At 40.1% G+C, this 14064-nt stretch overlaps 2 protein-coding genes across 2 annotated transcripts in view; one reads left to right on the plus strand and one right to left on the minus strand.

Annotated features, from left to right (window-relative positions):
- Nucleotides 1-2324, plus strand: part of INSYN2B (inhibitory synaptic factor family member 2B) — a 30011-nt gene extending 27687 nt beyond the window's left edge. The window contains exon 3 of the mRNA XM_065410089.1: nt 2138-2324. Coding sequence (XP_065266161.1) covers nt 2138-2324 — 187 coding nt within the window. The remainder of the gene's footprint in view (nt 1-2137) is intronic.
- DOCK2 (dedicator of cytokinesis 2) overlaps nt 1-14064 on the minus strand; it is a 500992-nt gene that overhangs the window by 257810 nt on the left and 229118 nt on the right. The window lies entirely within an intron of this gene.

The raw sequence follows: 14064 nt of genomic DNA on the forward strand, positions 1-14064 counted from the left end.
AGCTGTGGTGTTCTTTGTGTGTCTTTAGAGGAACAAAAGAACCTTATTATTTCCCTGACCTCTCCAAGAGAGGGTTGGGCATTGCAAAGCACATGGTTCTGGGAAAATTTGGGACTGGGAGTGTGTTGGGGTCCCCTTGCTGCTTGTAACCAAGGCTGGTGTGAGCCAGAGTGGGGCTGCAGACAGGCTGCTGGGGTCAGAGATGCTGAACCAGGGCTGTCTAGCACACAGACACTTGAGGATATGACCTGCATGCTTGTGGGCTGATTGTGAGCATCCCTGGGACCTTCAGTATCAAGGCCCTGTAAGGCACCCATGATTGTAGGGCAATTTGGCAAAAGATTGTAAGTCATCTTCTCTCCCCAACATCCATATGGTTCCCCCTCCTGACCATTCGAATAGGAACTACTAAAATCATCTGTTACTTGTGGTTTGGACCATTAGATTTTCCCTATGCCCATTTTAATCCTTCCACTAGCTCCTTCTCTTCTCCTGCACAAGTGCAGTCTTCTTGTCCTCACTTTTAATGCATCCACAGCTATGCCACTCTCTTATTCACTCTTTTGCCTTATTGCATATCCTCATCCCCCACTCCCTCAACTCTACCAGTGATACCAGAATTGACTATGTCCAGTACTCCCTACCAGGACATGTGTGTTTTCTTTTGCACTCCCTATGTGAAACAAACATCTTCCCTGAACTGGTCTGCAAGGCCACTATCCTATACTCATTCAAATTCTTCCTCAAAACCCTCTTCTAACTTAACATTTACAGGTAATTCCCAGTTGGGAATAGCTGAAACATACACCCACAAATAGATTTTAACTGGTTTGGAACCACAAACTAACTCTCACTGACTACAGAAACCCATGTTCTCATTACTTTTACCCTCATCCTCATTCTCCTTCCCCTCTGATTTTAGTAACATTCATTTGTTGTGCTTGGTCTCTAGATTTTAATGTAAACACTTCATGGCAGAAACCATAGCATGTAATTTATTTTTTTATAATACTTAGCATGATAGAACCTTGATCATGATTAAGGCCTTTTGAAGATACTGTTGTATTAAATCAACAAACTGATGATAAAATAGGTTATTTTGATTCTTTAAGGTGAATATTTAGTATGCTGCTCATTAATTTTAACATATGGCATTTGTGTTCAAGACAATCAGCATCAAATGGCTTCTCTTATCTACCAATGAATATGGGAAGAAAAAAGTCAGTCAAGAAATGACTTATTTAGAAAAGTATAGTAAAGTTGAAGCAATTCTGTTTTATGATTAAGCTGTTTACTATTAATGCATGCAGGTGATCCTTGACATCTTTATCAATAATAATGCAGCCCAATGAGGTAGAATCATTGAAGACAAGTGACACCCACTCACAGGAGCAAGAATACATCTTCTATTAAACAAAAAAAACACCATTAGAAAACTTAACTCACTGACAGTTTAAACAGGCTTTTATGTGACAATTCATTTTACACTGTAATAAAAAAGTAATCAGCATTAGCAACCTTTCCATACTATGGAACATGTGGGCTACCACGAATTAAATAGCATACTGAAGATTAATTGTATGGGTCAATTTCATTATTACGGTAATTTTTAAATTGTTCTAGGAAAATGTTTATATATACACAGATACACACACATATAGATAAATGTATCTACCTATGGTAGGCAAATTTGCTTTCTTTTTTGTTTATATAATCTGAGAAGGAAAAAAATGGGTGAATGAAGCAGCATATGCATGAATAGTTATTGGAATGAAGTAAAATGTTGCCTAATTGTATTGAGTAAGACCTCCCAGCTGTGATTGCTTGATCCTGGTTTGGTTTTTAGGGATAGCCCTATTTGTGTATTTACTTAATTTCTGAATGAATGACCTTGGGCCCAATCCCACAACCTTCACCTCATGTGAGTAAAGATGACTCACTTGAGTAACAATTGCTACACAGGACCACATCATAACAGCACAGCCTACAATTGTTTAAATTTGAGTCAGCCTCTATCATGTCAACTCTGAAAGAGGAAATATTCTTTGCAGAAAAGTCTAAAAATATTTTCCATATTTCTCTCCTTGTAATTGGTAATTTACAACTTACTAACTTATTTTTCCCATGTATTCCATAGTGTGGAATATGACTTCAGACAACAAGAAGGCAGATTTCATCAGGTTTTGAAAACACTGGATCAAGTGGAGCAAACACCTGCCACGGCTCCAGCCCCCAAATTACCACCTGACCATCCAATTCCTGAGAAACAGGAATTAAGACGAAAAACAAAAAAGGTGAAAAAGAAATGCTTCTGGTGGATGTGAATGTCTTTTAGCTGACATACAGAATTGAAGGACTACATTTCAGAAGATATTAAAACATATATACAGAGGCTTTAATATGTACAACTGTGAAATCACAAACAGGAAACTAAAAAATGTCTAAGAAGGTATTTGAAAACTCAAAAGCTTAGAATGGAATTTCCTCATTTAACAAGCTCAGTGAATAAAGACACGAGTATTTTGAAATGGGATGCAATCTATCTCTTTGATTCAAAAAGACATCTTCATATGCTTTGTGAAGGCAAAATTTTTAATTTCAAATAATGCTGAAGTAGTGATTTAAATTGATAAAAACAAGGGCAATCAAAGTAAAGGAAGCCGCTCCCATATGCATTCCCACATCATGCTTAGTTTCAAACAAAATGGCCTAAAAGTCATTCCCTGATCTTGTCCCCAGTGGTGCAACCAAAAACTGTGGGGTGGGACACAGATTTTCAGAAAACTTCCTCTCCAAGGGAGACAATCCATTAAAATTATATATACAATGGATTGTATATATATATATATAGCACAAGTGATTGATTTGTTACACTAGTGTAAGAGTTAAAAATCTATAGCATCCAAGACTGGACACGATTCCTTTTTTTGTTGTTGGTAGTGTTATTCAGAAACTAACAATTATTTTACTGTGGTTGGGGGAGAGGGAGAATCATATTTATTAATATCCGTTCCTAAAAAGCAATCGCTTTATAAAACATCTCTATCTCTGTTTGTACCATTGTGCAACTAAGATCCATCACACAAGATCAAAATGTCCCAACACATGCCTCTTTGATCCAACAGAACATACTCACAGCATCCCAGAGGGTGTCAAACCAGTTGTACACTTTGATGTTCTGATGTTAATACGGATTAGTGTTAAGAGAAATGTTAAGAAAAGTTAATGTAGAGCAGATTTCAATTTAGCTATTTTTCAAAATTTAGAAAAATAGCTGTGACAACTAGTCAAAACTAGATATAAAAGTTAAACTTTTTTTTTCAAGAAAAATAGCTGTTTTCCATGCAAAAATGTTTAGAAAAAGGGGAAAAGTTTCAGAAGAGTAAATTTAATAGCCAAGCATTAAAGCCTTGACAGTACTATAGGTGGCAGAGTATAGGGCAGTCCCACTCTGAAAAGAGACTTTAATATACTAACATGGCACATTCTTACTCATCTGATTTATTCCTGGGGGGGATGTATAGTCTTATTACTTTAGTGACAAAAGTGCTCATGTTTCTTTTACTCGTTTTACATTAGTGTGTAATGCCAAGAGGACAAGTTAGCTTTTGTTCATTGTTGTACATCAGCAAAACCATTTAATAAGTTCCAGGTATTAAGGACAATCAATTATACCTGCACAAAACCACTGAAGGTAATAAGATTGCACAGGAGTCATTAAGGGCAGAACCATAGCACAATAGGGCTTGCTTAGATGTAACTGGTCTTTGTTTAGAGATGATGAGGCATGGAAAGTAAAGAAATTAGCATGACTCAGCTGAGTGAGAGTTTTCAGGACTGGGAATTAGAAAGAATTAAACACATTAGATATGAAAGTCACTGAGGGACAATGAATCCACAATGCCATTCACTGGAACCTTTTTCAGAGGAAAACCTCCCTTTAAATTCTAGTAGCAAAACTGTGACCTAGTTATACCCATAAGCCCTCTTCAATAAGGATTTGTAGAGGTAAGTAGGGTCAGAATTTAGCCCTTGTTAGAGTACACCACTATCACACCCATTTAAATACACATTTTATATGCTGGCACGCCTATAGTATTCTTCCATACTGATTGTGTATCAGTGTGTCTATATAACAGAGATACAGAACGGTCTATTTATGTACAATAGGATTCCTTCTAGCCAACTAGTTTTGAACGCTGAGCGTCTCATGGTAAAGGGACATCCGTGAGCTGTATCAAAAGCTGTAACAACTCTCCAGGCTAAGAAATGCTCTCCCACTCTCCTGTTTTCATGGCTCTTAGCACCTTTGGTGGAAGGTCATTAGATTTAGCTATCACCAGTCCTATATTCCACTCCCAGAGTTTATTTTTTCTTTACCAGCATAAAATGAAGAAGCAGCCCCTCTACTAAGGAATTAACTCTTCACTTGCCAGCCCTTCGGGATGTGTTTCAATCTTTGTTAATTTTTTTCTTTAAAATGTACATTTAAAAAAAATAATAAACACACAGTACCATGGTGAATTATCTGCTTCTTATCTTGGCCAGTGGGCTCTTTGTACCTGCAGCAGTTCCTATTGCAGCCTGCTGCTGATGGAGAGAATGAACCAATTTCCTTCCCAGTTTTCAGTCAAGCACAGTCCACACATTCTGTTGAGTCCAAACTCGGCCATTCAAGAGGTATGATGTGATCATCACAGAATTTAACATAAAAGCGATAAAGTTCAGCTCACACCTTCTCCTCAGGCTTGGTTGCTCCTAGGGTTCCCTACCAAATGATCTTTCATCCCATAGATACTCTCTTTCTAAACAATCACTCCCATCTCCATTATATGAGGATGGTGTAAAGCACCAACTGTCTCTGCGAGTGAACAGCAGCCACTTAACCATTTCCTAGCAGTATCAAAACCTCTCTACAGGGTGTGCTAGCACTGCCAGCTTGTGGTGGGGTTCTCTTTGTCATCATTCTAGACTTGAATAGTGTTTTCTGCACTCAATCTGGGGGTACAGGAGAAGTTAAGATTAAGTATATTAAGTTAGCCCATTTAATTCCACACCTGTCTCAAGCACTGCTTGACTACAATTCACAGTAAAAGAAGGACGAAATCATATAATTGTACATATCACACAGAAAAAAATATAGCTGCAGAACTAAGCTTCTCTTGCACTAAAGAATTTAGCGGGCATCGTATTTGTGCAACAAAATTGCACAATACTGCATGTGTACATCTACTGTACACAAACTTCTACATAGTCTACGCTTCATAGAATTTCTTTGTAAAATTATATATTCAGCTCCTACATTGCAATAGTATTACATAGCATTACACTCAAAAGGGTGATTTCTATTAGAGAACACACTGGAAAAGTGTCAGACATATAGATACATCAGCTATGTCTGATGTTACAGAAAAGAGCTAAAGAGATATTAAGTCACTCAAATTGCTCCTTTGCTATTTTCTCTGTTTTGTTTAGCCTGAACATTGAAATTGACAGCATAAATAAAACATATTACCAGGTTACAAATAGGTACTTTAGATCCTCCAGTGGGCATATGTGACACAACTACAACAAAATGTGATGTGTGACTTTCCATTACAATGCATCAAATAGGAAAAAGGAGAACAGATGGCTCCAGAGACATACTGCTCAGTTGTGTAGTAGGATTAGACTACAAATATATAGATTTGTAGATAACAAAACTATTAATGTTGGGCAGAAAAGATTCTACACCATAACAGTCTACTGTGTAGTGTTTCAAAGTAGCTCCCATAAGAGGAGTAAAATACACACACACACACACACACACACACACAGAGAATGATCCCATTTGATAACATTGGTATACAAAAATAAAGTGGGCTGTTATGAAAAATTTGACATATTTATGTGAGAAATACACCAAGCTCTTTGTAAAATACTGTACAGCACATGATATATATACCAAAATTACTGTACTTGAAGTTACTCTGTTTTACAGAGAAAGTCAATCTGTTTCTTTTTTAAAAAACAAAACAAAATGTATGAATAGAATCCTGAATCTGGTATGACATAGGTTACAAAGGTTATGAAGCTTTCCCCCCCCCTGTAGTTCAATAAAAAATATAGTTGTCCTATGAACAGTCACAAGACTTGGTAATTATGCTAGCTCAAATACAGAGCACCTTCCTAAAGAAATGTAATAATCAAATGTAATGTTTTGTAAATTTCTAGACTGTTTTAATGGGATATTATCTTTTGCAATAAACTAACTTATTTTTTTTGGTTTCAAGACTCAGTTAATAAACATTTAGGGGGAGTACAGAGGAAATGAAAGATTGCTCTCGGGCATAGTATCCTTTATAAATTCATATTAATTAGATTCTCTAGGTCAGTGGTTCTCAACCAGGGGTACACGTACCCCTGGGGGGTACATAGAGGTTTCCAGGGGTACATCAAATCATCTTGATATTTGACTAGTTTTACAACAGGCTACATAAAAAGCACTAGCGGAGTAAGTGCAAACTAAAATTTCACATAGACCAGGGGTCTCAAACTCCTGGCCCATGGGCCATCTGCAGCCCACGAGCCTCTCTAATGTGGCCCACGGGACTCCAGCAGTTTTGGGGCTGGGTCTCTCCCTTGGCCCCACCTGCTGCCCCCGGGCGCTCCCCCTTCAGGGGCCCCATCAGCGCAGCGGAGCTGAGCGGCATCTGCCTGCTTGCTCAAGTGGCTGCCGGCCCCTCCCTGTGGCCCAGGAGTGGTGCGGGGCTGTGCCTCTGCGCGCTGCCCCCAGCCCGAGTGCCCCTGCGGTCAATGGGACGCTGTGGGGGTGGTGCCTGGGGGCAGAAGCGCACAGAGACCCTCCGGCCCGCCCCGCCTTGGAGCCCCAGGTAAACACCGCACCCCCGACCCCCTCCCAGAGCCTGCATCCCCACCCCCTTCCCACACTCCCCCTCCCACCTCCAAACTCCCTCCCAGAGCCTGCGCACAGTCCCCACAACCCCCAGCCCACAAATTCCCTCCCAGAGCCTGCACCCCCTTCCCACACCCCCTCCCGGCCCCAAACTCCCTCCCAGAGCCTGCACCCCCTCCCCACACACCCCAGCCCCCAAACTCCCTCCCAGAGCCTGCACCCCCTCCCCACACACCCCAGCCCCCAAACTCACTCCCAGAGCCTGCACCCCAGACCCCCTCCCCCACCCAAACTCCCTCCCAGAGCCCAACCTCTCATCCCTTCTGCACCCAAACTCCCTCCCAAAGCCTGCACTCCAATCCTCTACCCCAAACCTCCTCCCCCCCCAAAACTCTGTTCCAGGGCCTCAGGCAAGTGGGGGCAGAGTTTTTAGGGGGCGGGTTCTGGGTGGCATGAGTGACATTGGCCCGCTGGGAGGATTTGAGAACTGGCACTGGCCCTAAGGTACATTGAGTTTGAGACCCCTGACATAGACAATGACTTGTTTATACTGCTCTATATACTATACACTGAAATGTAAGTACAATATTTATATTCCAATTGATTTATTTTATAATTATAATGTAAAAATGAGAAAGTCAGCATTTTTTCAGTAACAGTGTGCTGTGATACTTTTGTAATTTTAGGTCTGATTTTGTAATCAAGTAGTTTTTAAGTGAGGTGAAACTTGGGGTACACAAGACAAATCAGTCTCCTGAAAGGGGTACAGTAGTCTGGAAAGGTTGAGAACCACTGCTCCAGGTAGAGAAGGAGAATTTCAACTCTCAGTGGTTTATTTTCACACTTCAAAATATATCACACTGTATTATCAATCATTTTAGCTTTGCAAATTCTTGCTCTGGTTATAACTTGTGAACAGTGATGTGTACTATGCCAATCACATTATGGTTCTAAAGAATGCACCTTTTTGATCTCCCAGTATGAAGCAAATGTGTGAAATAATGGGATGATAGAGACTGTATAACACCGCCCCAGTTGTCAGGGGACAGGATCGAACCTGGGACATTTGGAGCTTAGTGTATGAGTCTCTACTGTATGAGCTAAAAGCCACATGGCCCCTAGCTAAGGCGGTAGCAGAATCGTTAATCTCTAAGTGGTCTCACTGCCACTAGAGGGGACAGAACACCATACCCAGGAGGTGTGTGGGTTACAACTGCACCAAAAGAACTAGGTGAAATGCAAAAGGCCACCAAATCTTAGAAGGATGTATGGGTCAACAGTGTTCCAAATAAAAGATCTGGAAAGTTTTGCTCTCTCATGATCCTCTCCTTAACTTCCCTCTCCACCCAAGAAAAAAGGGAGAACTCCTTAACAAATAACATGCCAATGCCTCACTTTGTTCAGGATCCTTACTTCCAGACATGCTAATTGCTGAAACCCACATAGAAAGGGGACTGTCCAGGTAAGTTATTACCAATAAAAAGTTGTCTTCTCAACAGATGCAACTTGGACAGTTAGTTTCAGATTCTTACATAGGTTCTCTGTAATGTCACTAACCAAAGGCATTTGAGCATCTTCATAAACAGCTGTTTGTTGTAGAAATTCATTTCTTCAGGTAACTCGGAGGTGATAGGTAATGTACAATAGATAACCCGTTTATTTGGATAACTATTTACTTACCTTTTTTTTCTCCTCTGGAGTTTCAGTATTCAGTAAGATTGGGGAAGACCATAAGAGAAACATGCTCACTGACTAACTTCATGAGGTTTTCAGGGAGGTTACCACCAGAGATATGAAAATGAATGAGTTATGAAACTGAACTGTTTAAAATGACATTCCACTAACCTGAAATTAGTAATAAAAATCAAAACCTTGATTGCTGGACTGGCAACAGCTATCATGTGGATAGGGACATGTCTAATAAAGACTTGCTAATCATTTGGTGGTTGGTCAACAGCAAAGCTATAATGAATGTTTTCCCCGGCCTTATGCACTTCAGATGAAGTGTTATTTGGAAAAGAAACAATAATGACCACTTCACATTCAGAACTAGGGTTTTAAACCTGGATAGAGTGAAAACATACCTAGATGCTTAAATGATAAGCACATCCCAAGTTCCTGGATAGAAAACATAATAGAGGTAGTAACTCTTCTTCCAAACCAGGGTTAGAACACCTGCAACTCCTCAGTTGATGTTGGATGCTCTGTCTTGATTAAATCATTTCCTCTGTTACAAGCAAGCAGGACTACTTGGTACCCTCTCACTCTCTCATTGGGTCTGTGAAGAACGTTAACTCAGAGTGAAATTTGCCATATAAAGCAATATTGAAGTCTGTCACATTATTTGTTCATAAGCTTTCATGGGCTACAGCCCACTTCATCAGATGCATAGCATGGAAATATAATAAGAGTATATATATATACATACAGAGAAGATGCCATACCAGTTCTAAGAGGCTAATTAATTAAAATGACCTAACAGGAAAAAAACTTTTGTAGTGATAATCAAGATGGTCAATTACAGACAGTTGACAAGAGGTGTAAGGATAGTTATCATAAGGAAATAGATTCAAGTAGTGTAATGACTCAGCCATTCCCAGTCTCTATTCAAGCCAGAGTTAATGGTATCTAGTTTGCAAATCAATTCAAGCTCAGCAGTTTCTCGTTGGAGTCTGTTTTTGAAGCCTTTCTGTTGCAAAATTGCCACCTTCAGGTCTGTTACTGAGTGGCCAGAGAGGTTGAAGTGTTCTCCTACTGGTTTTTGAGTGTTATGATTCCTGATGTCAGATTTGTGTCCATTTATTCTTTTGCGTAGAGACTGTCCAGTTTGGCCAATGTATATGGCACAGGAGCATTGCTAGGCATATATCACATTGGTAGACGTGCAGGTGAACGAGCCCCTGATGGCGTGGCTGATGTGATTAGGTCCAGTGATGGTGTCACTTGAATAGATATGTGGATAGAGTTGGCATCGGGCTTTGTTGCAAGGATAGGTTCCTGGCTTAGTGTTTTTGTTGTGTGGTGTGTGGTTGCTGGTGAGTATTTGCTTCAGGATAGGGGGCTCTCTGTAAGTGAGGACTGGTCTATCTCCCAAGATCTGTGAGAGTGAGGGATCGTCTTTCAGGATAGGTTGTAAATCTTTGACGATGCGCTGGAGAGGTTTTAGTTGGGGGCTGAAGGTGACGGCTAGTGGCGTCCTGTTATTTTCTTTGTTGGGCCTGTCCTGTAGTAGGTGACTTCTGGGTACTCTTCTGGCTCTGTCAATCTGTTTTTTCACTTCAGCAGGTGGGTATTGTAGTTTTAAGAACGCTTGATGGAGATCTTGTAGGTGTTTGTCTCTGTCTGAGGAATTGGAACAAATACGGTTGTATCTTAGAGCTTGGCTGTAGACAATGGATAGAGTGGTGTATCCTGGATAGAAGCTGGAGGCATGTAGGTAAGTATAGCGGTCAGTAGGTTTTCGGTATAGGGTGGTGTTTATGTGACCATCGTTTATGAGCACAGTAGTGTCCAGGAAGTGGACCGTCACAAGTGCCACAAGTACTCCTGTTCTTTTTACGGATACAGACTAACATGGCTGCTACTCTGAAACCTGTCACATTATTTGTTGTAATACTAATGTTTGTAGTGCTCTGAATTGTATATCAAAGTAGTGGCTTTCAGCAGTTCAGTACAGCTATAACACTGAATGAATTTAAAATGAGAAAGATCTGGGGACTGTGCTAGCGGTAGCATGACATAAAGATGCCATTTTTATTAAGACTACTGCAAATGTTCTGTTTGGGGTAGAGTGGAAGTTTGTAGACCCTGCTATAAAATATAGCCACTTTTACCTGGTCTTTATTACTTAATGTGAAGAAAAACAAAGTAGTTCTGTACATGAAATATTTAAAATGTACTTGGGGGTATTCAAGGTTGCTACCTTTTTTTTGTTCACTTAAACAAGGTCAATGTGTGGTCTTTCAATATTTCCCTCATTTGCACTTTCAGTGCATCATTATATACTTCCAAGCAGAAAGCGGTCTGCATTTTATGTAGAGACTTAGAGGATAGAGAGTAAATCACACACCATGTTTCCCTATCAAGAAAAGTTTCAAACCACTTTTCATGCATGTTTCAGTGTTTACGGGTGGAGCTACCAAACAGCTAACAAGGATCAACACCACCATAACTTCACAATGAAGCTGACTTGTGTATTTAAATAATAATTCTCTGCAGAGCTGTGGAGTGCCAAACCAAATTTCCCTCATCATCTTCTTCCCTTGAGTGGAGTGTTTGCCTCCATCTAAACTGACCTTTTCTCACAATCGCTTGAGTGGACCTCACAGCATGCAATTAGCTAGTCTTACACTCAAGGCAATGTCTTCCCTTACTCTTTGAATGACAGTGGGCAAGGAACAATAAGAAAAAAACATCAGCCTAAAGCTATCATACTCCTCCCCTTCCTCTCCCCCCAAAAGGGCCACACCATCAGAACATTAACCCTTTCATCCCTGCCAAAAATGTTTGTGGGATGTTGTAATTCCATACCCCTGCAGAATTCTAGCCACTGTGAATTTTACAGTTATGCTTGGCTTTGAATGTTTTAATGTTTGCATTGTGTTTATCATATTGTGAATGACTTATTTTTAACTATTGTGACAAAGTTCCTCCTCTATCTTGGTGGGTCCTGCGCTTATTGGCGGATTTTCTTGCCTCAGAGATTCACCATGTGGGTTGGGGAACAGCCCAGAGACCTTCCCCTCTGGGAGAACCCACAGTCCAGGTCAATTGGGAGGTTTGGGGGGAACCCGGGCCCACCCTCTACTCCGGGTTCCAGCCCAAGGCCCTGAGGACTGCAGCTGTCTATAGTGCCTCCTGTAATAGCTGCATGACAGCTACAACTCCCTGGGATACTTCCCCATGGCCTCCTCCAAACACCTTCCTTATTCTCACCACAGGACCTTCCTCCTGGTGTCTGATAACGCTTGAGCTCCTCAGTCCTCCAGCAGCACACCCTCTCACTCTCGGCCCCTTGCGCCTCTTGCTCCCAGCTCCTCACACTCCCACCACAAACTGAAGTGAGCTCCTTTTTAAAACCCAGGTGCCCTGATTAGCCTGCCTTAATTGATTCTAGAAGCTTCTTCTTAATTGGCTCCAGGTGTCCTAATTAGCCTGCCTGCCTTAACTGGTTCTAGCAGGTTCCTGATTACTCTAGTGCAGCCCCTGCTCTTGTCACTCAGAGAACAGAAAAACTACTCATCCAGTGACCAGTATATTTGCCCTCTACCAGACTCCTGTACCCCAATGGTCTGGGTCTGTCACACTATATACGGTACATTATGAAGTAGAAAGGGTAATATTAAAATCCCAATATCACTTATATTCAAATAAAAAGAAGCAGAGGACAAATCATTTGCGTATATTTTTCAAGTACTCTGCAACTTTGCTCTCTCTCTTTTTCATGGCAAATTAATATACAGAATGGCCTTAGAATCCTACCGTTCAGCATAGAGCTTAACGGCTACATTTAAGGTGCAATTATTAGAAGAAAAAGTGACTCAGAAAAACGGACACAGTAGGGTTCCCTATTCATTCTCCCTTACCAAATTATTTTAGTTCCATATTAATTGTGTTCATGTCAAATTCTTTCAGTTTACAGAATAGGTCAGAAGATTATTTTTAACTGTTTGTTCTCCGAACTTAACCAGGAATATGAAAACCAAGCTGTGTTTTCTGCCCTTTGCATCTGTACCAGTAACACAGGTTCTAAAAGTCGAATTTAGCTGACAATTTTGTGGATGACAGAATAAAATCCAGCTTACTCTTTCATATGGCAATTAACTCTGCAGGAGTAAGAATTTGTCTGTCAGTAAACAGATGTGACTCTCAGATGCACTGAGAGCCAGTAAGTTGACTAAGGTATACTTTTTAGTTACTTTCCACTTATATTGTATAAATCATAGTTATTGTTTCAACTCTTTAGTCCTGGATCCACAGAGTCAGTTAAAAACACTGCCTAATTCTCCATTAGAGTCAAAGGGAATTCTGTGCATCAGAGTTATGGGATCACGGCAAAGGTTTGCAAAGTGTTTTTTGATTGTAAGTAAAATATATTTTTCCTTTTTGTTCTCCACTTGGCAAATGTCTCTGGCTTTCTTTTTGTGAACTATTAACATGTGTAATACAAGGTATTGTCTTATGTGTGGTCAGGTAAGAGAAGTGTGTTGCTTAGTGTTTTGTTCAGCATCAATCAAACTTAATCACTAATACTGACTTTTTCCAGTGGACCAGCATCAGAAACAAAAATATTCCCATATCTGGAAGAAGACCGCTGGTTATCTATAGTAGCTATTTCTATTTCTTACAGTGACTAAATAAAAATGGTAGTAATTGTGCTGTGTTTGTATTTCTTGGTATTAATTTGGGGAATATAATCTGCCAAATTCCAACAATTTTATGTCAAATGCTGGAAATAAAATTACTGATGGTATTTCCATTTTATAATGTTTTCAACATGTTTTGCAAACAGGTGCTAGTGACATAAGTATTATTCCCATTTTCAATATGGGAAAAATAAAACAGGCTGGTTAGGAGAAATGTCCAGGACAACATAGTGGGTCAGGGTCAGAGTCAGGATTAAAATACAGGAGTGAATAGCCCCAGCCCTGGACCATGCACAGACTACACCTGGGTCAGTTAGAGAGTAACTAAACCATATCCACACATCCTATGAAGTGTGTTTGAGCTCTGTAATGTTGTGTATTGTAATTCATACCCAAAATTTCCTTTAAAAATTAAATATTTTAGTTTAGTAAATGCTTCTGTCTGATGGTAGTGATTTTTATCATGTGATCATAATTGTTCAAAAGCAGGAAGAGCAGTGATGACATCAAGGAATGGAGTACTTCTAACCAAGGAAATATTTCAGAGCAGAGATTATATAAGGAGCAATCAGCTCTGTACTGCTTCAGAATTGGAGTTGGTTAAAACTTTTCCAATTTCAGAATTTGAAGCATTTAAAAACCCTGGCCAAACAAAAGTGGCTAAAAGGTGACTGAAGTTCAGCTTGTCCTGTATACTCAGGATTCTGCATTAACATCCCTGATTGTAGTTTAAATGTTTCCCACGTAAATCTGATGTGCATAGTGAACTGCTGTATGAACTTCGCTAACTACTTTATTGTTTCA

This window comes from Emys orbicularis, chromosome 8 (assembly GCF_028017835.1).
Source record: "Emys orbicularis isolate rEmyOrb1 chromosome 8, rEmyOrb1.hap1, whole genome shotgun sequence".
In the NCBI taxonomy this organism is placed as follows: domain Eukaryota; kingdom Metazoa; phylum Chordata; order Testudines; family Emydidae; genus Emys; species Emys orbicularis.